At 41.0% G+C, this 26,318-nt stretch overlaps 1 protein-coding gene across 1 annotated transcript in view; it reads left to right on the forward strand.

Moving 5' to 3' along the window:
• Window positions 1-2,281: 2,281 nt before the first annotated feature.
• Window positions 2,282-26,318, forward strand: part of MEP1B (meprin A subunit beta) — a 49,260-nt gene continuing 25,223 nt past the window's right edge. The window contains exons 1-9 of the mRNA XM_079299543.1: window positions 2,282-2,772; window positions 3,643-3,808; window positions 5,278-5,393; window positions 8,252-8,320; window positions 8,804-8,909; window positions 9,717-9,824; window positions 11,176-11,243; window positions 16,877-17,185; window positions 25,920-26,089. Coding sequence (XP_079155669.1) covers window positions 2,660-2,772; window positions 3,643-3,808; window positions 5,278-5,393; window positions 8,252-8,320; window positions 8,804-8,909; window positions 9,717-9,824; window positions 11,176-11,243; window positions 16,877-17,185; window positions 25,920-26,089 — 1,225 coding nt within the window. The 5' untranslated portion in view covers window positions 2,282-2,659. The remainder of the gene's footprint in view (window positions 2,773-3,642; window positions 3,809-5,277; window positions 5,394-8,251; window positions 8,321-8,803; window positions 8,910-9,716; window positions 9,825-11,175; window positions 11,244-16,876; window positions 17,186-25,919; window positions 26,090-26,318) is intronic.

Below are 26,318 nucleotides of genomic sequence, written 5' to 3' on the forward strand. Positions count from 1 at the left end.
TGGTAGTTGTGTAGCATCTGAACTGAGGCTTCTGTAACTCTTCCTTTTCATGGGCTGGCTAGGGTGCCCCTGAAGCTGATACACAGCTGTGGTTCATCGTACAAGAAGCACTCTGCAGGCTACTTACCACTTAAGGTGTTTCTCTGTGTCTTCTTCTGGCTGTCCTGAAGTGCTGATGAGATTACTGCCATCAACTGCTGCTAATCACCCATTCAGATCGACTGAGTGGCTTCCTGCCTCGTTTCATTGAAGATAGTAAATCACTTTAAACAGCAGGGGTTTTGCCAGCCTATGAACAGCCCAGATAACCCTTAGCAGCAGTGATGAGAGCAGGATAGCAGTAACCTCCTGAGCTAGCATAGCCACAGTTACCAGAGGACAATTTACCACAACACCTCAAATCCCAGGCCTGTCTTCCCCTGGGAGATCCCTGCCCAAGTTCTGCCTTTTCCACCAGATTTTCTCCCAACCTGAAGCATGGGCAGCAAATATCCCAGCCCAGGCAACTTAATTCGCTTGGGCCAAAGGCTTTGGAAGTGCTTCCCTTGAGAGCTTCAGAGCTCCTGGTACTTAGAGGCATGCAAATTCTGTCTCCATGTAGTCTAAAAAGAAGGTATTCAGGGCAATGATTGGCTTTTGTCCTGCTGTCTCTGCTCTTCCTTAGGAAGGTACTAACATTAATAGGTTATTGTGACAAATACCGAACAAGAACACAGAGCCAGCATCCACCACAGAATCACAAGATGGTTCATATCTCATCTTCACCTGGAGAAAGACCAGCTGCACTCTCTGCAGTTCCCTTTCCCCTCCAAACCATGAGCCCAGATGGTGTCTAGGCATTGCCTCTTGCTGCTGATAATTAGCAGCTACAAGGAGCAGCTCTGATGGATATCTGAAGCATTTAGGCTTTCATTCGGTTTTGAAGTGCTGGAATCTGAAAGCATATGGGAACCACAGCTCCTAATGTTTTGCACTCTCCCAAAAGTCTAACCCCAGGCCAGAGGAGAGTGGGATCTCTCCACCTGGAAATCTCCTCTGAACATCTATGGTACAGACAGCTGCAGTCGAGGAGACAGGAAACCAAGATGAAAGATCCATTTCCTCTCAGCCACTGGAACATGTTGCCCAGAGAAGCTGTGGATGCTCCATTCCTGAAGTGTTCAAGCCCAGGTTGGGATGGAGCTCTGGGCAACCTGGATTAGTGAAAGGTGTCCCTGCCCAAGGCAGTGGAACTAGATGATCCTTATGGTCTCTTCCAACCCAAACTATTCTATAATCTCTGAGCAAAAAAGACCAGGCCTAGTCTGAACCTTAGATTTATTATGGTTACAGACTTCACAAATTAATATAATTGATATACTCTCTACAAAATTCTTTTTAAAGCATTTTCAACATTTTAGTTTTTGTTTATATGCCAAGAGCTATGTCCAGATGAGGTCAATGTTAGATGTGCTTAATAGGTCCAAAGTCTTCTCTACCTGGAGAAGTTTGTTGGCATCGCTATTACAGCTAGATAGATATTCTTTAAAGTCCTTATCCTGGAAGAAAAGAGCAGTCGTACCACTGAATCACTGACATAAGTTGGTGGGTTTTTTGTTTGTTTTTGTTTGGTTGGGTTTTTTTGTTGGGGAAACCAGCCATTAAAACTACTCCATAAAATCACCGCTAGTGCTAGAATTCCAGCATCAATTAGATTGGAGAAGACCTCTGCGATCATCAAATCTATGACGGAAAAACACCACGTATCCGCTATAGCACAGCACTAAGTGCCATGTCCCACCTTTTCTTAAACATCCCCAGGAAAGCTGATGCCATCACCTCCCTGGGAAACCCATTCCAATGTTTAATCATTGAAGAAATTCCTCCTGATGTCCAACCTAAATCTCCTCTGGCACAGCTTGGGGCTAATTCCTCGTTTTGTCACGAGTTGTCGGGGAGAAGAGGCCGATCCCCACCTGGCTACACCCTCCTTTCAGACGGAGAGCGATAAGGTCACCCCTGAGCCTCCTTTTCTCCAAGATAAACAACCACAGCTCCTCAGCCGCTCCTCCCTCCCAGCTCTGCCGCCCTTCTCTGGCACCCCAGTGTTCTTCCCGGACTGAGGGGCCCAGCATTAACACAGGATCGGGGGTGCGGCCTGACGGGTGCCGAGCCCCGGACGATCGTACGTAGGAACAGCCCGAGGGCTGTCACGGCGCAGGCTGCGAGCGCCGCCGCTCCGCGCAGCGCTGGGCGGAGCGGGGAAGCCGCACGGCCGGGGCGGAGCGGGGCCCGTGTCGTAGCGGCCCCGCCGGGCCGGGAGGCGATCGCCATGGCAACGCCGGCCCCGCCCCTGCCCCCCCGGGTGCCGCCGGGAGCGCGGCCGGAGCTGCCGGGTCCCTCCTCCCCGGGCAGCGCCAGGTAGAGCGCGGGGCGGGGGCCGCGCCGGGCCGGGCGGGCGGAGCCGCGAGAGGCGGCGGGCGGGGCGCAGGCCGGGCTGGTTCCGCTGCCCCGCCGCAGCCCGGCCCGGAGCCCACCCGGCGCCGGTGCCCCCGGCCATCGGCTCCCGGACCCCCGGCAGCGCCCCCGGCAGCGGAGCGGAACCGGGCTCTCCTCAGCCGGCCAGGGCGGGGCTTGCTCGCCGTCCCCGATCCCGGCGGAGAGGCCCTTACGTGTTGCCATGGCCGAGGGGGCCGCGGCGGCCCCGGCGTGCTTCAGCGAGGACGATTTTTACTGCCCGGTGTGCCAGGAGGTGTTCAAAACGCCCGTGAGGACCGCCAACTGCCAGCACGTGTGGGTATCCCGGCCCCCCGCCCCTTCCCCAGCCTTTTCCTCGCCTCCTCCGGCTCTCCGCCTTGCGCTCCTCGCCCCCCCGCTGCCGCGCACGGACCCTCGGCCTGGAGGATGCGAGCCCGCGGCTGCCCCGGCCTGCCCTCGCCTCTTTCTTTTGTAGCCGACCAGGACCGGTCGTTTAGGAGGAGCCCCCCCACCTCCCCCGGTGTCTGGCCGGCGGTGGGGGAATTCTGCTGTGCTGCCTGAGCTAACTCGCGGTTTTTAACTTCATGGTTTTCCCCGTTCCTTTTCGAACAAGGACGGTAGTGTGAGTTGTTCGCTCTTTTCAGTTCATCTATTCAGCATTTTTTTTTTTTTTCAGAAGGAACGTTTGATTACAACGTGCTACTTTGTAGAAAAGCAAAATAGCTTTGGCAGCTGGTGTGTAGGGAAAGAGAGCGGTAAAAGCTGGTGTGCTGAGGTCTCTGGAAACGCGTGCTGAATGAAGCTTTGCAGTGGTTTTGGCTCTGCTTAAGGACAATAAACAGGAGTTACTCTGATAAGATTGTCCAACATCACGTGCTTGCTGCACCATTTAATGTCTCATTAGTGATCAATCTGGTGTGCAGCTTGGTAATACTAGTCAATAAATAAGAAGAGTTTTACCTGGAGTGCATTGCCAAGCTCCCTAGATTTTTATATACTTCATCATGAGCACTATTATTTCATATTTCTTTTAAACGTCAAACTTTTTATTCGGTAAACTATTAGTCTGATACTTCTCTCTTTTTTTTTTTTTTTTCCCCTAACAATATCCAACTCTCTTGAAGGACAAAGTTTCTAACACTGTATATTTTGCTAACTTGTGTTTGCGGTAACTTTTCAATTTAGGTTTTGCAGGAAGTGCTTCTTGACAGCTATAAGAGAAAGTGGAACACATTGTCCTCTCTGCCGGGGGAGCGTGACTAAAAAAGAAAGAACGTATCCCAAAAGGGCTCTAGATGTTGAAAACAGTATGAAGAAAGCTTCTGGGGGCTGTAGATGCTGTGAGAAGCAGGTAGAGTAAAACTTTTAAAAAAAAGTTGAATAAATTTTTCCTGTTTTTGTCCAGACACGCCTTACTGTGTGTCATTCTTGTTTTGAAGAGCCTGTAGCAGTTTGAACTTAGCTTTGTATGGCTTGTGCATATATTGGGCATGCAGTGCCTGGAAGCTGTGCCTAACAGGTGTAAACTGAAAGAGCATCTTGAATTGTCAGTAAAAGCATTTTAAGTGGAGTGCCAGTTTTTCCCTAAAAAGATGAAGAAAAATGGATATAGCTATGAAACTGGCAAAAGCAAAGTTAAGGAGCTGAACGTGAAAATTGCAGATATATGGAAAATCTCAGAAACATTCACTATGGAAATTCAACTGCTTTGAGCTGCCATAAAATTTAATTTGAAACAAAAAAAAATGTAAGTTGATTAGTTGCAGTGCCCATATGATCAATCATATGTAATTTCCTCCTTCCCAATCAGTCCTTTTACATTCCTTTCATTTCCTTTCCAAAGGGATCGTTATTTTTAGAACACTGGGTGATATCTTGACCCTCACTGAAACCAAGAGTAATGTCTCTTTTGATATAAACAGATGCAGGATTTCAGCCACACTTCTCATTTATAACAAAGTGCATCAAATCTAGGTAGTCTTTATGTGAGTTTCATTTCACTTGGGACTTCTGCCAATGTCAAGATCAGCACTAATGGAATCCTCAGCTGCTTGCATTGTTCCACAATTAATTGGGGTGAAAAGTGGGGAGAAAGAGACTGATAGCAAGTTGGTAAACTGGAAGGAAGAACCAGCAGAATAACTTCAATTGAACTTGGGCACAGGCATGTGAGATACAATCTTGTTGAGCCTCTAGACCTGTGAGACCTTTCTTCTGACAGTGCTGTTGGACCTGAAATTCAGATTTAGGGCATGTCCAACACAGCTGTTTTCTGACAAATGTAAGCACTCATTCTCTAAACTTGAATTAAAGTTCAATAGGCAGCCTTAAGTTGGTGATCATTCACCTATTTCTTTCCCTCCCCTGCCAGTGAGTAAAGAAACACACCTAATGCAAAATGAAAATGTTCTCTGCATGAGGTAACACCAAAGAAGACTGAAGGAGCGGTGGTGCTTATCCCATCCTCACAGCCACTCTCTGTTATAGCTCATCACCTATTGACCCTGGATCTGGGAGGTGTAGTTCCAGTGACTTTGTTTCACTTCAATGGTGTTTACTTGGATCTTTCATCCCTGAGAGAGCTCTCAGATGTCCAGCAGTTTGAGTGGCAATGTTCTCCAGTCTCTGAGGAGAGAGGAATTGATATCCTGTTGGTGAAAAAAGTGTTCATGTTCAGAAGGGAGACGCAAGTTCTGGTTTCTGCTGCAGATGAGGTCTAAAAAATTCCTGTATGCATTGCTTTCTGTTGGCAGAATTATCTCTTCTATCTATCCCCAGATTGTTTACTATTATTTTAGTAATTTGGCATTTTATTTTCAGGTTAGATTTTCATGGATGAGACAGCATTATAAAACGTGTAAGAAGTATCAGGATGAATATGGTGTTCCTTCAATTATTCCAAACTTACAGATTTCCCAAGATGCAACAGGGAACAGGTAATCAGGGTGTTCTGTGTGTAACAGTGCATCTTCTTTCCCCACCCCCTCACCCCATGGAAAGTATTTTTTTCCAGGGCATTCCTTCTTTCTGCATTTTCCATATTTTGTGCTTCAAAATATGAGTTTTTCCAGGTATTTTTCTCTACTCTTAGCAGACAGAAGAAAACCTTTCTACATGATGGCTTTGAAATATCTTCTAGAGACTCTCCTAAAAAGCATTTAATATTTGTAGCTTGCTTTCCTTGCCTTGACAGCATTTGAGCAGCTTTGTCACATATTTCATAATATTTACCTCTGGAGAAGTTCCTGTCTATTTTTATTCCCCCTCCCCTTTCCTTAGTTTGTTTTAGTGGGTATCCTGTTTCAAAACATTACTGTGCAACCTTTTGCTTTCTGATTGAATCTATTTTTAACAGATCTCTTATGAAATATATAAGGAACTCCAGTATCTTACCCACCTTAAAGTCAAATGACACTTGCTATTTGTTTTCAGGCAGTAAAGCTAACCTTTTTTTCTTCTATTCTCACTGATGGTAGGGCTTGGGGATTTTTAGTTATTTTTAAAAAGCTTTTTATGTGTTCATTTCACAGAGCTTTGTTATATACATATATATACATGTATATATATGTATGTATCCCTTTTTTTCCCCCATTGATTTGCTATTTGTAGCAGTCTGAACTTCCCTTGGTTTGGTTTTAAACCTATCAGTCTATTAAAAGTTGAAGATGTTACTGGAATTAGCTGCAGCAATGTTTCACCAAAATGACTGCATATTCTGATATCACTATTTAAGTAGTTTGCTACAGTAGAATACCTATGATTATAATATTACAGAATTATTTTAAAATTTATCATTACCATATTTGTGACTGTAAGTGTTCATGTTCTTAGCATGTTTGTAGAGTTTCTTCTGGCTTGGCTTAGCTAGAGGTGCATATATGGTTAAATTTGCTTTCTCAAATATTCTTCTACTTTACTCTTCCTTTAGGAGAAAAGGTTATTTTGTGCTCAGCATATGAAAACTTACCTTGCTGTAGTTAAAAGTAGCAAATTATTTGTGTGTATGCATGGCAGTTAAAGGCTTATTTACACCTTCCTAAGTAAAAAAACTTAGTGCTACCTGTCATATAGTTCTTAATGCTTTTTGAGCTCCTTGGCTGTCACCTGCATTACTAGTCTTGTTGACTAGATGTTTGTTGTATTCCTGTAAAGTTGTGTAATATGTCACTAAGCATCACCATGATAATTAAATTAGCCAGAGAGGTCCCAGTTGACTGGAAATTAGCAAATGTAATGCCCATATACAGGAAAGATCAGAAGGATGATCCAGGGAACTACAGACCTGTCAGACTGACCTTGGTATATTGGGGAAGGTCATGGAGCAGATCATTCTGAGTGCCATCATGTGGTATGTGCAGGATTACCCCAGAATCAGGCCCAGCCAACATGGGCTTACAGAAATCAAGTCCTGGTTGACCATCCTGATCTCCTATGACAAAGTGACCCACTTAGTAGATGAGGGAATGACTGTGAATGCTGTCTATCTAGACTTAAGGAAAACATTTGACACCATCCCACTGTACTCTTCTGAAGAAGCTGGCAAGCTATGGCTTGGACAGGTGTGCTCTTCATTGGGTGAAAAAACTTTCTGGATGGCCAGGCCCAGGGTGAGATGGTGAATGTAGTTAGATCCAGTTGGCCCCTGGTCACCAGTGGTGTTCCCCAGAGTTTGGTTTGGGGCTGCTTCTGTTTAACACCTTTATTGATTATTTGGATGAGGGGATTGAGTGCTCCCTCAGTGAGTTTGCAGATGACACCAAGGGAGTGTTGATGTGCTGGAGGCCAGGGAGGCTCTGCAGAGGGATCTGGACAGGCTGGATCAATGGACCAGTTGTGTGAGATTCAGCAGGGCCAGGTGCTGGGTCCTGCACTTTGGTCACAACAACCCCAGGCAGTGCCACAGGCTGGGGGAGAGTGGCTGGAAAGTGACCCCATGGAAAAGGATCTGAAGGTGCTGATTGACAGAGATTGAGCCATGATCCCACGGTGTGCCCAGGTGGCTGAGAAGACCAGTGGCATCCTGGCCTGCACCAGGAGTAGTGTGGGTAGCAGGACCAGGGCAGTGATGGTCCCCCTTTACTTAGCACCAGTCAGGTCACATCTTGAATCCTGTGTTCTGTTCTGGGTCCCTGAATCCAGGAAGGACATTTGGGTGCTGGAGCAGGTTCAGAGAAGGGCAGAGGAGCTGGTGAAGGGTCTGGAGCACAAGTCCTATGGGGAGCAGCTGAGGGAGCTGGGGTTGTTTATCCTGGAGAGGAGGTGGTCCAGGGAAGACCTCATTGCTGCAGTTACCTGAGAGGAGCTTGTAGTGAGGTGAGGGTCAGTTTCTTCCGCCATGTCTTGAAGTGAAAGAATGAGGTGAAATGGCCTTAAATTGCAGCAGGGAAAGTTCAGATTAGATAGAAGAAAGTTGGTTTTTTTTTTATTTTTACTCAGAGCATGGTCAGGCATTGGAATAAATTGCCCAGGGTGGTGGTGGAGTCACTGTCTCTGGAGGCATTCAGGAGGTGTCTGGATGTGGCACTTGGGGATATGATTTAGGGGTGATTATGGTGATGCTAGGTTGACGGTTGGACAGATGATCTTGAAGATTTCTTTCAGCCTTGGTGATTCTGTAAATACTGAGACATATTGAGCCAAAGGAAAAGCTGTGAGGGTTAGGATATGTGTCATTGTATGTTGCCTTGAAATTAATGAGATTTAGTGCATATTCCCCTGCCTTTTGTTACTGTTTTAAAATGTTGATTGTTGAGTAAAATAATCTCAAGTTTTATTTTTTTTCCTTCATTTAAAGTAGCAGGAGTGATGCAATATCTGATACTGGTGAGATGGCTAATAATCAAATACTTCAAGGAGAATCAAGGTAGGTTGCTTACTTGTCTATAGTTATTAAAATAGATTCTGATAGTCACAGTGCAAACTTTTCAATGCAAAAACCAAAACACAAAAAATCCAGACAAAAACACCAGGAGCTGTATTTATAGAATCCTGTTGTTTCTTGTACACTTGTATCTATTTGTTAGAATTTGCCTATTTCAGTACTTTCCTGAAGGATTTGCACTAAAAGGTGTTACAAGAAAGCCAAACCAGGGTGTAGCTGCAGAAGCCCAAAAAAGAAGCCCAAGTCTCAGAGTGCATTTAGGCATACCAATTGTAAATGTGCTTCAAACTTGCAATTTGGTAGTAGCACTGGGACTCGCTTTAAATCTGCTAGTATGTCAGTGCAGTTGTGGGGGGTTTTTTGTTATCAAAGCAAGGGAAAACAATGATAGCTTCATTTGTATACTTTCTTAACACTACTTCTGAAACTCTTTCCTCTTTAATACTGTTGCATTTCTGGTTACAGTGGACACCCAACCTTCAAATGCCCCCTGTGTCAGGAAGCCAATTTTACCAGACAGCGCTTGCTGGATCACTGTAATAATAGACATCTTTATCAGATCGTTCCTGTGGTAAGTAGAGTTGCTCATGTATGTTTCTTAAGCTACTTTCGTTGTAATTATGTGGACAATTTTAAATGTGCAGTTGCTACTCTATATCTGTAACAATCACTGTGGTTTGAGAAAGACAGACAATGTACTCCATGCAGTGCATTTAAATTGGGGACTGACTTTGATGTGAAAATGTTTCATGTCCAGCCTGCTGGTTCTAAGGCATTTCTGGCTTAGCTGTCTCATTTATCTTGATGTGAAACAGGCTCAGTTTTTGAGCCTGATGCTTAACTCTTCTTTATTTAGTAGTTCAGGTCTGTTTCTATAGAATCTCATTTGTAACGTAACTACTGTTTCATGTGAAACTGACAGTTACTTGAAAAGTAATCCAACCTAACCAAAGGGTCTGAAAGAAAAAAACTTATTTAGTTTTCTATTGCTTTCATCTATATAAGGTATGCTTTGTTTTTTTCTTTTTAATTTTTTTTTCTTTTGGTTTGCTTGATCATCTCAATTGTATGAAGAATCTCCCAAACAATAAGTAGGATGCAGTAATCACTTTCTTTTCTAAATTAACTCAGACAGATATGATAATCTTCTACTCCTAAGAGAAACGCTTTAGAAATTGGCCAATTTGAAATGTACTTTTTGAATGTTACACAATTGAGGAAAAGCACACTTAGCAGTATGATTTGATGTTAATGTCTTGCTGTGTTTTGGTAGAGGATGAGTAATAGACTAGTTATTCCTGTAGAACGTCTTTAATGCATTCTGTATTGTCAATAACTTTTTTTTATTCTGTCTCTTCCCTTCCCCCTCCAAATTTAGATCTGTCCCATTTGTGTATCTCTTCCTTGGGCAGATACTAACCAGGTTACTAGAAATCTTGTTAGCCATCTAAATCTAAGACACCGGTTTGACTACGGAGAATTTGTGGTAAGCGTTTTCTTCTTTGATGTGTGCAGCAATAAATGGTAACTTTTTCTGAAAATCAAAATGCCAAATAAAAATTTTGTGCCTAATGTATGCTCTGGACATGCTGTGTTCCTGTTCTGTATGGAACTCAGAAGCAGATCTGTCTGTTCTTAAACTTCATTATCAACATGAAGTGCTACTGGAAATAGGTGTTGTCAGTAGTTAAACTGCTCTGAGCTGATGAGTTGAGTCTTTGGCTTAGTGTTCGCAGTCTGAACTATTTATTGCTTTTACTCTGTTTATTAGAACAGTTTATTACTGCTGTTTCTGGGGGAGGTAAAATAGATGCTACTCTGTTTTATAGACATTATTGACCTTTTAATGCAGAAACTGTGAAATTACATTCTCAGGACTCAATGTGCAGCTTGACTAGATGGTATTGCTGCTACAGCCACTTTTCCTGTGTGTTGTGAGAGAGACTGAAAAAGAGTTGCCACTTAATCAGTGTTTGTTACCTCTTTTCTGGCTCTCTTTGAGTAAATGATCTTGAAGTAGGTGCAGAACTACATACACAGATGTAGTTAGTGGCTGATTCATGAGTCAAGCCAACCATTTGGGTTCTTAATGTGGGATTAGAGAACTGGGGATTTTGACATGGGGTGTGCAACAGGTATAGTATTTGAGACACAGGCAGCTTCACTGCATCAGGATGGCCAAGATGATGTGTCTTGTCCTTTTAGTTAGTGAGCTGTGATAAAGGCCTGAAGAGCTATGTTTTGATAGAGGGGATTGGGCTCTTCACCATGACTGCATGTTTGATGTCCTAAAACTGGTGATAGGAATTCAGATTTGGAGAAACTGCCAGAATTGCACTTAAAAGATTAATTACTCTGGCATATTAAGAACTTGGAGGATATTTCTGCAAAAAGTAGCAGACCTTTTGTGTTCTGTGTTTGCCTTCTCATTTTAAGCAGTGTATTCTCAACAGTCTATGATTACTGTTGTCTGGGGATCCCATTTGGGTTTTATTAATGGGAGGTGTTATGGCTGGTTAGAAGCCCTGTTAAAAGAATTGTGTGACACAGTCAGCTTTCCTGGGCTGGCTGTTCCATAATGTAATTGAGCCAGGGAGAGAAGATGGACCTTCTGCTTAATGAGCCTTGTCCCACTCAACTGATTCTTCTCCTATCTCATGTGTCTCTTGGTACTTGGTTCAATAAAAGATTCTGTGCAATATAAACAATCATCTAGTAGCATAAAGAGTCTTTGTCTAGGTGCCATTTCCTATGTAAAAACATATTAGATGAATAATTAATGACTATGCTACATATTGAGTATTTGTCCATTTTGATCATGTTTTCATTTTGTTTAGAATCTTCAGCTTGATGAAGAAGCCCAATACCAAAATGCAGTTCAAGAATCCTGTCATGTGAACTTTTAAAGTAGAGCCTTCTTCACTTTCATACTGGTTATCTGAGAGAAAATTTGCTTTATTCTGTTGGCGATTCGAAGGGTATATTAATAAAAGCGTTTCGTACCCACTTTTCGGGCTAAGCTTCTTTTCGCACTCTTAAGGACTTCTGATAAATTATTTTTCTGAAACTCAAGCTTAACATCTTGACTGAGTTCTGCCCCTGTGGAATTAGGGACATTTTTTGAATTTCTCACTCTTGTCTTGATTTTCTCTTAACTTTTGCTACTCTGTTAATTACATGTTCATATGATTAATATAGGGTGTTTAAATTCAGCAAAACCAACTTTGAAAGTATCTTTAGAAAGACATGCAATGATGCTCTGTTGCACTGTTTGGTTTCTTCCAGTTAGCTGTCTTCTAAGGTATCTTATGAGATAATTTATTTTTTTCTTTTTCTGCCAAGGACAGGAATTTGTCCTGCCAAGAACTAATTTTATTTTGATGTTGTGATTTTTTTTTTTTTTTTTTTACTATTGCTATGTGACTGAAAATAGCATCAGCTTAAAATATTAAAATATTTCTTTTCTATAGATTAATAATGCAGAGCAGGGCTTTTTTCACCTTTCATTGAGAAAGAATGATGCCATTGCTAGGAATAACTAAATCTATTTTTTCCTCTTTGGGAATAACTAAAATAAGATGCTTGCTTACTAATGTGATGAGTGAGGAGTATCCTCTGTACTCTCAACTCCTAAGGAAGATTATATAGTTTCTGAGCAGTACAAGATGACATGCAAAAGGTATACTTTTTTGGCCTATGCCTGTGACCAGATTTTTCTGGGGCTTTTTAAGAACTTCTGGCTTTGCATTTGGAATTGAAATTTTGGTCTGTCCTGTCTTTCATTGTAGCTAAATAACTAAACTGGCTTCACACCTACAAAACATCTTTTATTTTTGTAAAGCTGTTTAAAATTTGTGTGTCTCATGCATCCAAAGGCTTCAGAAAAGCAGTTAAGAAGAAAAAAAACTTAACTCTAAAATAGTTATCAACATATTTTAAGAGTTCCTGTTCTAGATTTTCACCTTCCCAGAAAGAACATTGTTAAAATTGGAGAAAATAATATAATGAAATTTTGAATTTAAATGGAAAATGCATGTAAAAACTTTAGGATCTTTTATATAATACTGGAAGGGAGAAGGGCAAAGAAGGCTGCACAGCATACATTTTAAAGTTTTAAATAGTGTTCTGAACAAACACCTGTTTAACTGCATTTTGTGTTTCCATCACCCATTGTCAAGCTATTGCTATTAATGAGCATTCATATATGGTGGAAAACATCCCCAGTACTTCTCTTAGTCTAGGTAGTGATTTACTTGTAGTAATATCAGTTGTGCAGCCAAAGTACAGTCTGCTTCTTGTGCCCTGCTCCCCTGTTCCTCTCCAGAGGTTTTGATTATTCTTTAAATTATGAGATAGTTCATATTCCAAAACTGGTAAGGTCAAAATGCCTCATTTTACAATGTAATGTGTTTCAGATTTTAAAGTTCTAATTTACTGAGTGTTAGAAGTAATTCACTATACATTTAAACTTGACTTTTCTATCTTAATTTTTTATGAGTGTAAAACATTCCCGAAGGTATTGCTAGCTAAACTTCAGAGAAAGTTGTCTATTTCAAAAATCTTATCTGGAGCTTACATCCTTTTTATAACTTTTTTTGCATTTTGTTACCCTCTCACTACAGTATTTTGACAGCAGACCACACTTGGAACTTGTCTGTCAATTCTAGTGCTTGTGCGACCACATACTGATTTGGAGTGGTTCATTGAGCCAACAAAAAAAAAATTTAGATTCTTACTTTTGCTCTGTAAAGCCAACTATGCCCTTATACAGAAAAGAATGTCAAGGTACCTGATGCTGAAGTTTTCTCTTTTTGAAATAAAACACATACTATGGTAATTTATTACTGCATACATTTCCTAAGGAGTTTACCAGTTACATGTAAGTTTAGTTAACTTTTTTAGATTCAGTAAAATGTTTATATGATCTGGCAATAAATGCCTACAGCCAATACAGATTCTGAATGCCTCATGGACACTGGAACTAGTTATTTCTATTACTTGAATATATCTTGGGAATTGTGAGTGAAATGACATCTGTTTTAAAACTCTGGGAAACAATTTTCTATAGCAATAATTAGTTGTCACTTGATGCATAGTTGCTGAGCATTTTAGTCATGTTTAAATGTTGAGAGACTTGAATACACATTTCAAAGCAACAAATGTGTATTCATGCAATACAAAAAGACCTTTCAAAATGTTTATCCTCTTTATTTAAAATCTGTATTGGCAAGTGCTGCCTTGCTTAAGATTTTGTACTTTTAATATTAAGAGATTGCATCCAATACATTCACTAGGTAAGCGTTTCATGAAAATTCAACTATTTCAATATGTTGCTGCTGGTCATGATCTTTCTCACTGAAACTCAGACATGAGCAAAAAGCTGTGTATTTGTGATGGGTTTTTTATGTTGCCCAAAACATGAAATCTACTAGAAGATTGCTTCTTAACAATGTTTTCATGTTTATGTTGCATTATGTATGGTTTCAATATGTTATGTTTAAATTGTACCTTCTGGGTTTTTTCCTATTAAAGTATTTTATTTTCTATTTGTCTTTTTGTTGCATAATAAAGATGATCAGTTCCCTTGGTGCTACTTCTTCCTTTTCAGATGCTTTTTCAAACTTAAATATGTGATCAATTGTATGTCTGTGAGTTACTGAAATGGGATGTATGCTGGTGGAATGTATGTGGCTGGTGATGCATGTGTGAGCTGACAAGTTACCCTTTATCATACCTCGAGTACTTCCAGCAAGCAGAAAAGATTATAGGTTGGCCCAAATCTACTTTGTGCATTTTTCTCACTTCCATGTTTGTTTGTTCCTGTCCCATGTAATGTTAATAGAGAAATAATATCCTAAAAGGAGATGGACAGAGATATGTAACACTTGGGGTTATTAGCAAACCTTGTTATTTAAAGGTAGGATTTTGCTTTTCTGAAGAAAGAATTTCCAGTAAATTTGGGCTGTTGCAAGTTTTAACCAGCAAGGTGGCAGCTAGATGATTTATCCTTCTGCCCTTTGTTCTTGCACTGAAAAAAACTTCAGATTTCTTGTGCTTTTGCATTCTAATGATGTACAGATGGTAATACAGTAATAAAATTGACCTAACATGTTACTTTAAATGACAGAAATGTAACAAAATTATGTAAATTTCCTTTGTTAATTTATTCTTTCCCCATAGAATCTAATTTTCTGATCTCTAAGTAAACCACTCTATCTTCTGAATCTCTTTATTAGCCCTTTGTTAGAGATTTAATTTGATTTGATTTTATTATAGCAACTTGTGTTTCATTATTTAGAATGCATGTGATGTGTTTAATTCTCATTGGCAGTACCTGGGTTATAGGATACTTGAGCTCTGTACAACTGCTCTTTGTTCTCTAGTCTTAAGCCAGGGCCTTGTTCCCAGGGAGAGGGGGATTTTTGTGTTCATCTTCTGACAGGTAGTCGGGACTAGAAGACTTTCTGTATTTGGGAAGCATTCCTGGGTCCCTCCTTTTTAGATTTTACTTTTGAGTCTGGTGAGATTTGAGTGTCTGTGATGACTCTGCTATAAAAGAGTGAATAGTGTATTTTTATCCTTTGTTTAATGCAGAAACAGACACAGCAATTGATGAACAGTTAGGGGATGGGACAGTGTTTACATGTGATAAAGTGCACATTTGTGAAATGACTCCAGATCATGGCATCCAAGGCTGCCTTACAAGACAGAAGAGCTACAGGATTATCTGACAAAGGTATCTTCAGGTTTCTTTTAGAATTGGAGAAACAAGCAATGAAAGGGCACAAAAAAGCAACAGAGTCTATTCTCCATGCAGTGTACATTTGCTCCAAAATCAGGTTTCTTTTGTTTCCTGTTGTGGCTGTATTTGAAAACACAGGAGGCAAAATTCAGGGCATCTGCAATGAGAAGGCATTTCAATAACGTTAAAACTTCCCAGGGAATTGCCAGACTTACTAGGGTCAAAACATGGGCTTTTTTTTGTCTCATTAGTGGAGCAGGTCTTTACTGTTTCTTGTATTTCTCAGACTCTAGGTCTGCTTTGGGAAGGACAAGTTTTCACTTTTAATTTTTCAGTTCTGACCAGCCTTATTTTATCTGCAACATTTTTGTGGACATGATCAGGAAAGAGCTAAGAAAAAGTGAGTGTAATGTTTATTACCTCACCATAGCTCACAATTAAAAAAAGGAGGGCAAGGAGGGAAGGAGGAGTCATCACTGCCAAATGCATTCTGTGGAATAGCATTTAATTCTATTTCAAATCTGTGCCTTAAAGGACTCTGTATACATTTAGAGGCATTCTTCAGCTCTGTGAAGCTGTAGGTTATTTCCCAGGGCTTAAAGGCAGAATGCTGTTTTTATGAACTTTATGAGGACATACAGTCACTGAGAAAAGTGCTTCTCACTATTACTTTACATTCTTTCTTTACTGTTGTGTTTCTGTCACCCATTTTTTTTCATTGAGTGGCTTGGGTTAGAATGAACCTTAAAAATAATCTCATTCCAACCCCCTGCCATGGTCAGGGACACCTTCCACTGGACCAGGCTGCTCAAAGCCTCATCCAGCCTGGCCTTGAACAATTTCAGGGCTGGAGCATCCACAGCTTTTTTGGGTAACTTGGGTCTCATCACCTATTTTCCTCTACATTTCCCTTCAGCAGTTCTCATAAATACACACTGCCTATTTTCCTCCCATTCTCTTTTAAAGTAGTCAGTGATTAAACTGCTACATTTATATTACTTGGCTACTAATTATTGTTTCATATTCCATATGTTTTTTAAGCTCCTCTGGCTGTGCCCCTAATATGGGACTAGTGTGGACCACAGGGGTAAATAGAGCAACGAAGAAGGTTAGCACCAATAATTTCCAGAGTTCTCCAGACATGTTTACTTCTATGGCTGGAGGAGTTTATGTTTCTCAGAATGTGTGTGCACTTGGAAATAATCTGAAAGTCATAGCACATAGATTTTATTGCTTTTAAACACATTTTAAGGTGTCTACTTTGTTGTTTTCTGTGGGGGGAGTATTTGGTTTAGGATTGGAGAGATTAGGATTAGGTTGAAAATCAAAAACTTTTCACAAAGCCCTATTCTCTGATGGCAATAGCACCCTTTTTTTGCCTGGAAAACCTTATGTTAGGTTCTCAGATTTTGCAGGTGTGGACTGAAGAGTGTGGGGTGTTTTCTATCCAGGGTAACTGATGTGGCCCTACTGCCAGAGAAGGTGAGATTCATGTGTCACCTTAGTTGGGAAACTGATAAAACTCGAGTAGTTTCTTTTCATTTTCTTTTTCCTGTCTTTCATAATTCAAACCACCAGAGGGCACTGAATATTTTTAGGTACTCTATAAGTAAGTATTTAAGGGTGATAATTCAATAACTAGTTGTCTCCAAAACACTGTTAGATACAGAATTTTTCTCGTGATGTTTCATAAAATGCAATAAATTTTTTAATGGATTTTGGGGGGTTAAGAAACTGGCTGGGGTCATTCCATTCTACAGAAAGAATGCTTGCAAATTTAAATCTTAAAATCACAGTTTTACGTCGGTTGATTATCTGTGGCAAGTAAGCAGCGTTGCCCCCGGACTCCACTCTGGGAAGAATGGAGCGCTCCCCTGTTGGCGAGTGGACATGGAATGTGACACGTTCCTGCACATGCCGTGTACTTGGCAGAGCTCTCCTTGCCCAAGGGCGTTCTCCAGAGCCCTCTCGGTCGCTGTAGTGCAGGCAGGAGGCACACGGGGGCAGCTGGGGACTGATGCATTCTGCGACAGGGACAAGGGCTTGGTGCTCATTCCCGGCTTTGTGAGACTGCCCAGGCTAATTCCATTTGCGGCTGCCGTGAGGTCTGCCAGGTGCCCCGTCCAGGCGTGCTGCGTTATCCCTTAGCATTCACAATAGTCTGGGGTTGGGACAGCCCTCTGGTGTGAAAGGAGGAATTGTACAGCAAGGCTTATGTTGCCTCCTCTGAGAAAGAATGAAATCTCTCTGGAGTGTGCTTCTGCAGTGACATGGTAGTGGCCAGCCACAGGCACTGATCAGCTGCTGATCAGGCACAGTTCATTTCACACTTGATTCCTATTTACTCTGAAATGTGTTTGTGTAAAAACATGTCAGACATGATTCAGCACCCTGGGAGAGGGAAGGAGGTGTAATCTTGTGTGAGTAGTTATTTAATTTATGAAATGCTGTTTTCTTACGCGTACAAAAAATGGTGGTTAAAATATGTCTGAAGTGGCAGTGGGCAGGAGGGTGTGCAGTGTTATATCCAAGCTTCTGCCATTTGCTTTTCAATCTACCTGTAGCTAAGCAGTGCAAGGAAGCTGAAGGTCTGCTTCATTTTCTCAATAAACTCTTAATAAAAGCAAACATGCCTTGTTTTCTCCTCTGCAAGCAGTTGGAACAATTGTATTTGACATCTGGTGTAACTTTCACTCATTTACACTTGCTAGGTTTGTAAACACTGGAGCTTCCTAACTTTAAATATTTAGGTGTTCAACTTGTAACATTCTGGATTGGATCGAGGGTCTGTTATCTTGCAGGCTTATCTGACAACTCTTATCTTGATTGCTGCTTTTGCCTCATCAGCCACGGAGATAACACTGTAACAATATCTCTGTTTGGGAGATTAACTGAAAAAGTGAATCTAAATTGTGCAAGATAATGCAGGAGTCTTGAGACAGGGCAAGGGACAATCCACTATCTGAGAGTAATAGACCCTCCTGCTCTTTTCACATTTGAACTATAAGCACTGCTGTGAGCAGGACACGTATTGTTCTGCAAACCAGCACTTTACATGTTATGTAATGAATCCATATCACTGAAGCTGACACTGAAACTTGCAATCAGACAGGTAGCACACAAATGTCAATGAGCAGTCATGAATCACCACTTTTGGCTGAGCAGTATACAGATGGCAAAATTACCAAAGCATCTCTGCTCCCTTACAGAAGACAAACAAAGCTATTCAAATATGAAACTACCTACCAAAAATTCTAAAAAATCACTATATGTATGGAGCTAATTTTACTTGGGTTTATGGTTCCCAGTAGTTAGCTGAAATTGTGTTTTGCAATTAAGTTCCTTTGGCTTTTAAGAGAGCATCCTTGTGCTCCTTCACTCATTTTTCCCAATCTCTTTGCCCCTTTTACTGTCTCTTCACAGATTATGACAAAGCTTTGTAGCTTTACAAGGAAGTGTAAAACAGGTGATGCTTCCCATCTGCATTGGATGATACTTGATGAATGTTCCTTCTTCTGCAGCAAGGCAGGGGAAAAGCACTGCAGTGTCTTTATTGCTGTGCTGTGGAAGAGCTCACAGGCAATAGTGCCACCAGGAAGGCATGGTGGCGTGGTGTCTGCTCTGGGATGCTCTCCATCTTTCTTTGGGTGCTTACAAAGTAAGCTCAGCAGGAGATCCAGGCAGTCACTTGCAATAGATCTGCAGCAAGATCCACAATAAGCTCTAATGTTTTTAATTTTCCTTGTTTCTTCTAGCAGCTTGAGAGCATGAGAGTCTATGGGAAAAGAAATGTAATTGACTGGCAAAGGCTCAGATTTTGCAGGTGTCTCTTATAGTTACACAGGGCTCATTAGATATCTTAGCACTCATAAAAGCTGTGAAACATGTTCAAGGCAAAGAATTGCAAGAAAGGAAAAAGCAACCAACCAGTTAACGACCTGCTCCTTCTCCTTTGCATTTACTTTTTTTCTTCAAACTTAGAGCTTGCAATCAGGATACAGGTGGTCCACTTGCAGATGAAAATGTTAATGGAAATAATACTCTTGAATTCCACAGGTCTGTGACTGTGTCAAGAAAGGACGTGCATTATGTTGGCTGTCATATGTTAAGGAAACTTCTCAGCCTGACCATTCACAAGACTCTCAGGCACCTCCATCTGCAGCTTGCAAGCTGAGCTACCTTGACCAGGTGCATTCCTCAACATACTTGCCCTGGTAGCTGTGGAACAAAGACATAATCTAAGACTGCCATTCTTTTTGTTCCTCTGAAAGTGCACACTGTCTACTCTTTATTAGTTCATCTCCAGTAATACTCAGTTATTTCTTACTGTGGTCCTCAGTCTTGGAGGTATGGTATGGCTGTATTCATCTGGTAAGTAAAATGCAAGGAGTCCTGTAGGAAAACCCTGAAGAAAAATAAGGGCTAGGTATATTGCCTGAACACAGATAATAAGTAATTAGGCAATATGTTTGTCATTGTAGAGAACATAAAAGTAGATGAGGTCTGTTGAAAAGATCTTCCATGGTTAGACAGTAAAAAACATCCTGAAGACAATTTTGTGCCTTCCCTCTTTGGTGTCACTTTATGCCAATTCCCATACCTGCTAATATTTTCTTTAGGTCACTCACTTTTTAGCCAGTCCTGAAAGCAGCAGTGGCCATGACACAGAGGTTCATACAGCCCTTCATCCTTCTATCTACTATTGGCAAGAATTTGGTGTGAGCTCCTAGTGGTGGTTGATAGACCTTAGAAGTGGGGATAAGGAACAGAGAGCAGTTGTAGTGATTATTTCCACTGAAAGCAGAGTGTTAGGCTTTCTTTCAAAGTCAAGTATTTCTGATACTATTTCTGTATTTCTGTTGAGTTCACCGTTTATGGAAAGCCCTTGTAAAGTACTAAAATCAAGAAACAATGGATACAGTTTTTCAGTTTTGATCAGGAGTGCATTTTTTATGCAAGCGTTTTCATCATCACCATTCCTATTTACCTTGCTTTTTCTCACATCACAGAGTAGTTCTGGCATGTACAAATTGAATTCCCTTGTTTTGAAACTAAGCCAGAATATGTTCTGCAGATCCCTGCCTTGTGCAGTCCAGTTCTTACCACTGATGTCCAGTCTTTGGGATCAGAGTCAGACTACAGCAGAATCTTTTGAGATTTGTACAGCATAGATGCCAGGTTCTTACCACCAGATATTTCAATGTATGGATCTGCTCCAGTTGGTTTGAAGTAGTGGTTGCTGTGGACATGGCCAGCCTAACCCAGGGCACCTTCAAAGGCATTACCATCACTTTGTCAGGAGCCAGAGTTATGTCTAAGGCCCTGCCATATCTGATCTGTTGTTGTGCACAGTGACAAGACAATGAAGAAAAGACAATGAAGAAAGCCTTATTGTTTAACTGGTAGGAACTTGACCCTTAAGAGAAACAATGCATTTGGTCAATTGATGGGAACTTAACCTGTGAAAGGAGAGCAATATACAATGGAGCTGTTGTTAACATGGAGGTGGCATCATGAGCCCTTGTGGTCTCATCTCATACTCTGGCCAAGTGTAAGGTGTCGTAACTGGAAAGATTCCACTCCAAGAGGAGGAGATATGAGGTGTGGTTCTGGGATGGAGGGCAGAAGAGGACAAGATGCACACCATTTCAAGGAGTCCAGGGTATTCTCTGAAGGTGCAATGCCTGCCTGCCCCTCCCACCTGAGCACCATGCTCCATCTCCTGCTCCTGCTCAGCAGCTTTTCAAAAAATCCAGGGCCTGGTATGTATTATTTGCTACTGCAACTAATAAAAACAAATCTGTTTTGCAATCACAGTTGGGTTTCAGGTTTTTTGGTGCATGGGCATCCTCCAGAACCCATAACATAATTGGTGATGAAGATGGGATGCCCAGAGCACAAAAACTGATGTAAAGAATGGACAGGGCTTGGGCAGTGGGGCACGTGGTTGCACCAAGAGAGCAAAACACATATCTGTACTGGGAAACACTGTTCTCTGTGTGTGCAGCATATGGGAGGTCAAGACTTAGTCTGGGTGCCCAGCTGTGTGTGAGAACTTAGTAGTGTTTATCTGTGTCCAAAGTGTCATCACTGTCACACACTTGTTGTTGTGTAGTGTATTGTAAACAGAGCTCAAGTACATTTCAGATTCCATGAGAAACAACTCTTAATCCTTTGCATTTGTGCTGTCTCTGGACAATACCACTAGAATGGAGAAATTGCCCTCACTATTTTTGTTGTCATTATCAAGTCCTTATATAAGTGCATTGGTAAAATGTTTCATGAAAAGGAGCCTTGGGCTCCAGTAGAGCAACTGGGCTGGACACCAGAACCATGGAGCACATTTTGGGACAAGCTAGAAACTTGTGCAAGTATTGAGCCCAAGCCATGGGAGGCTAAAGGTCCCACGGAAGTGTTGAAATATTGGGGAAAGTTTGTACAAACTCCTTAGAAATTCTCTAAAGAGTGGATTTTTCATGCTGGATGCATGGCTGAATGCCTGTTATTTGCATATAAAGTTGCAAAGAAAATTTGAAAAGAATACAGAGCTTGAAAAACAGTCAAACAAGACAAGGACATAGAACAGCTGAGGGCCAATATAATGTTGCAAAGGCAAGTGTTTGTAGTTGCTGCTGCTGCTCTGAATCTAAGATCTCAGTAAGTTAGGCCTGTAAGTAAGGTTAAGTTTTAAATTAAAAATTAGTTTAAATGCTGCATGATTACTCTATTAAAGGGTTACAGTTAAGGTATAACTTAAGTTCATGTTAAGTTAGGTATAAGTTAAGTGTTGTTCCTTTGTTAATTTTCTAAGTTTAAAGTATAAGTTAAAGTACTGTTGAGTGAAATTAAGCTTTTAAGCCATATTCCTCTTTATCCTTGCCTCACTGCCCTTTTGTCACACACACACACAGCTAGTTCCTGGTTCAATTCTGTTTTGATTTGGCTTTTATTTGGTTTTGTTATTGTTTGTTTTAACTTGGGGTGCCTTAACTGTTCTGTAAGTAGCAGAGTGAATCTTGTCAACAAACTTTGTCATGTTGTGACTTGATATTAAACCTAGTTTTTGCTGATACCCTTGCTGGTGATTCTTTAAGCAATCTATAACTCTTGTTCATTACCTTGGATGCTGGAAATTGAAAGAAATTCTTGGTGTTAAGCCAAAAATTATTTTAAAGAGGAAGCACTTAAAACTAATGCACAAGATACTTACTCATTTGCTAGTCATGGCTGCTCAGGGATGTAGTATTAAATACCCCACAGGAAATACTTAACCAGGGTCTGAGTGTCCATGGAATACCTTGTGAGATTGTATACAGTGAATGAAGGAGGAAAAAATGAAAGCAGTGATTTTTACTGGGGACACTGACAATCTGATGTCAAGTCCCTGTTTATTACTGTGAGAAATACACTGATTAAGACTGCTCCCCCAGCATGTAAAAATGTAATAATGACCCTTTTGATTAATGAAACAGGAAATCCTCTGGATGAGATAATTGAAAAGTACTGCAGCTAGGTAACCTTGGGGAGTGGAACCCCCAGGGAAGTGCTGGAAATCAAAAAAAGCCCTACTGATTGGGCTTTTGACACCACACAGTGGCTACAGGCCAGAATTAAGATTCCAGGAAGAGATGCAAAAAATCCAAGTAACTATTCATGATTTGTTAGCAAGTGTTTTTTATATTTTGCTTTCAACCCCGCGTTAGTAGCAAGTGAAGTTTTAGTGTTAAATTCTGTATACACACAGCACAAAAGCAACCTTACAAGTTGATATTTTTTATGTGTTTTTCCAATCAAAATGTATCATGTAACTTGTGTTTCAGTTTTTTGGAGTGGAGGTTTCATTACATAAATCTCAAAGTATGTGCTGCAAGTTCTGAAGTATGACAGAAAAGAATGTGAGGTTTTTTTTGCAATTGTGTTGGAGAGCTAGGCTGAGCAGAACTTACAGAGTGCAGGCTGGTCCATGCTATATTTTGGGGAGGGTTGGGAGTGAGCTATCCACAGAGCTTTGATGTGAAGAGAGCTGGCTGATTTCCTTCAAAGGAAAACTGGAGAGCAAGGTAGCTAGGTGACTTCTACCTGGGAAATTGTGCTCAGCTCCTTGACAATGTGAACATGTCCACTGAGGTCCTGATGTGATGTGGTTTATCTGCTGAAAGATATTATGTCTTACTGGGGTGTTGCAGGATACAGAGCCAAATACTCAGCTCTTACAGCAGTTTTCTGGAGGTGATAGTGCTTCTAATTTAAATCACCAAGTTTCATCTGCTCTGAAAGTATGACCTTTGCTGATTTGATAGCCTTGATTGTAAGTCTATCCACAAGAAAAATCAGGCTTAGAGTGGCACAAGAAACTTAAAAAACATTTTCTGTAGCTTGATTTAACATTTTCATAATATTACTTTACTAATAATCATAACTTTAAGTCATTTTCATACTTTTTCTGTTTTTATGATTTGTAATATTATACTCAACTGCCTTCAATATTGATTTAAAACAAAACTGGGTTCTTATTTCTCACCATTGTTGAATGAAACCATTGTTCTGGAAGTTATCTTTCCTCTCCTTCCCAGTGTATGCCAATGTTGAAACAACACTCCCTATTGTCCCTACTGACTGCACTTTGGTTATCATTGTGGGATGGTTTTGGCACATATGGGCTGGATGCCTTTGGATAAAACTAAAATCCTCCTGATTAAAAGACTCTTTGTGTAGAGGAAGGATGAGAAAAGCAGAGACATTTTCAGTTGTATATAGTTTGGTTTTAAAATTTATTTTACTTTTGGTTCAGAGGACTTTTACTATAGCTGCACTGTTTTAAAAAATAGGGAAATTAATATCCACTGACTTTATGCATTAGGAACACCATACCTTCTATTTGTATATTCCCCAGTGGCACTATTGGGTCAATTTTCTGCTGGATTATGCCCTCCCTATTCATTCAAGGTGCAGTTTTACTTTTCAAGTGCAAAGGTGTAGTACCTGCCCCCCATGGAACCTGTTTCTGTGGCTGCTGAGGTGACAGCAGCAGAAAGCAGGCTGCTATTACCATTCCAGGGAACAGCAGTGGCGCTGAGCACCTGCTAAACACTTCTGTGGCAGGAGTCACAGGTGGGAATGGAAAAAGGGGTGGGGAGGTGACTTTTCTTCTGCTTGTTTTGACAGGGTTCCTCAGACTCATACCCTCCTTGGAAAAACCATCTGGCTGGCTCTGGCTAAGGCGACCACACCTTACGATGCCTGAGCACTGCTGTGCCTCAGAACCCATTCAAGATGTGTCTGATCTGTCCCTCTCACTGCCCACCAGCTGCAGCCTTCATGTGACAGCACCCCTGTGGCCTGCCCAGCTACTGGATCCTGCCAACAGCTGTCCCACCTCAGGGAATCCCATTTACGCCCAAAGGAGTTTTGGACTTTAGGCACCTTGAATGCAGATAACTGTACTACCTTTAAATTTATTAGCACAAGGAATAGCCCTATAAGTGCGTGTGTCAATGGCATAATACCATGGTATTAAAATCCTTCACTCTGGTGTAATTGAACCACAGCACATCTAACCCTGACTTTTATTACATGTATGCAACTCCCACAAGGTTTATTAATGTGCTGGGACCAAACCTTGGCCAGAGTGGCAATTAAAGGTAGTCCATGCACCCTAAGAATACAAACCCTCTTATCTCTGAATATAACTACTTCAGTGTGCATCCATCAGAACCAAACTCAGCACTGTCATACTCAGAGCATACATGTTTTTACCCCTGACTACAGAGATACAGCTAAATTCCAGAACATTACCAAGACAATCACTGCCTCTTCGTTGGCTCCTGGGGTTCCAATGTATAAACCCTCATGAGGTGAATAGAGTTAGCAGTTGGTTAGCAAAGTTTAGCAAAGCTACCAGCACAGCTATATCTGATTTGTTAATTGATATAGACAGCATAAAACATACTATGCTGCAAAATTAAGCAACAATTGATTTTTAGCTTTAAACTCATGAGCATGGGTGTGAAGATTTTGGTAAGTTATGTTGTATAAACTTAAGTGACCATTCTAACTCTGTCCATGCACAGCTACAGGAATTACAGACATTTATTCAACACCTTGTAGAAGACGCCAGTTGAAACCCTGGTTTGCTGAGGTTGGAATTAGTTGAAAAAGGGATTATTGTTACTCTGTGCCTTAAGTATTTGGTTTCTATGTATTATTTGTTGTATTTCTAGTTTAGTATAATTAAACTAATTGTTGATAGATACCACATTGCAATGTACTGTTGTTCCTATGGTGGAATATTGATATGTTCTAACCATGGGTCACATAGCTGGTGTGTCAGGAGCCAAAGTCATGTCTAAGGCTCTGCCATATTGGGTCCACTGCTAGGCATGTCAACTAGATAATAAAGAAAAGGCAATGAAGAAATCCTTATTGTTTAACTGGTGGGAACTTGACCCTTAAGAGAAACAATGTGTTGGGAGCTTAACCTGTGAAAGGAGAGCAATATACAATGGAGCTGTTGTTAACATGGAGGTGGCATCATGAGCCCTTGTGGTCTCATCTCATACTCTGGCCAAGTGTGAGATGATGTTGTAACTGGAAAAATTCCACTCCAAGAGGAGGAGATATGAGGTGTGGTTCTGGGATGGAGGGCAGAAGAGGACAAGATGCACACCATTTCAAGGAGTCCAGGGGATTCCCTGAAGGTACAGTGCCTGCCTGCCCCTCCCACCTGAGCACCATGCTCCATCTCCTGCTCCTGCTCAGCAGCTTTTCAAAAAATCCAGGGCTTGGTATGTATTATTTGCTACTGCATCTAATAAAAACAAATCTGTTTTGCAATCACAGTTGGGTTTCAGGTTTTTTGGTGCATGGGCATCCTCCAGAATCCGTACCAATCATCTCCCAGCAGCTGCAGATTTCAAAGGCTGCTGAACTTGCAGAAGAAATCTTGACAAAAGAGCTTTTTGACCTACCAAACACCACTGATTTCAGAACAGTTGATACCATCATTATTGGTGAGTAGGGGATATATTATTTTGTTGCTTTCATCGAAAAAGACCATACCATTATAAGAACAATAATACATATAACTGTTACTTCTCAATATATCAGCAATGAAACAAGTATGGATCTGAGCATGATAAATGGTTTAGGTGTTCTCATTACTTATAATCTTTCTTATCAGCTCTGATACTTAAAATAGAATGCAACATGTTTTTAATTTTGATATAATAATTTTGTGAG

This window comes from Erithacus rubecula (genome assembly GCF_903797595.1).
Source record: "Erithacus rubecula genome assembly, chromosome: 3".
NCBI lineage: Eukaryota > Metazoa > Chordata > Aves > Passeriformes > Muscicapidae > Erithacus > Erithacus rubecula.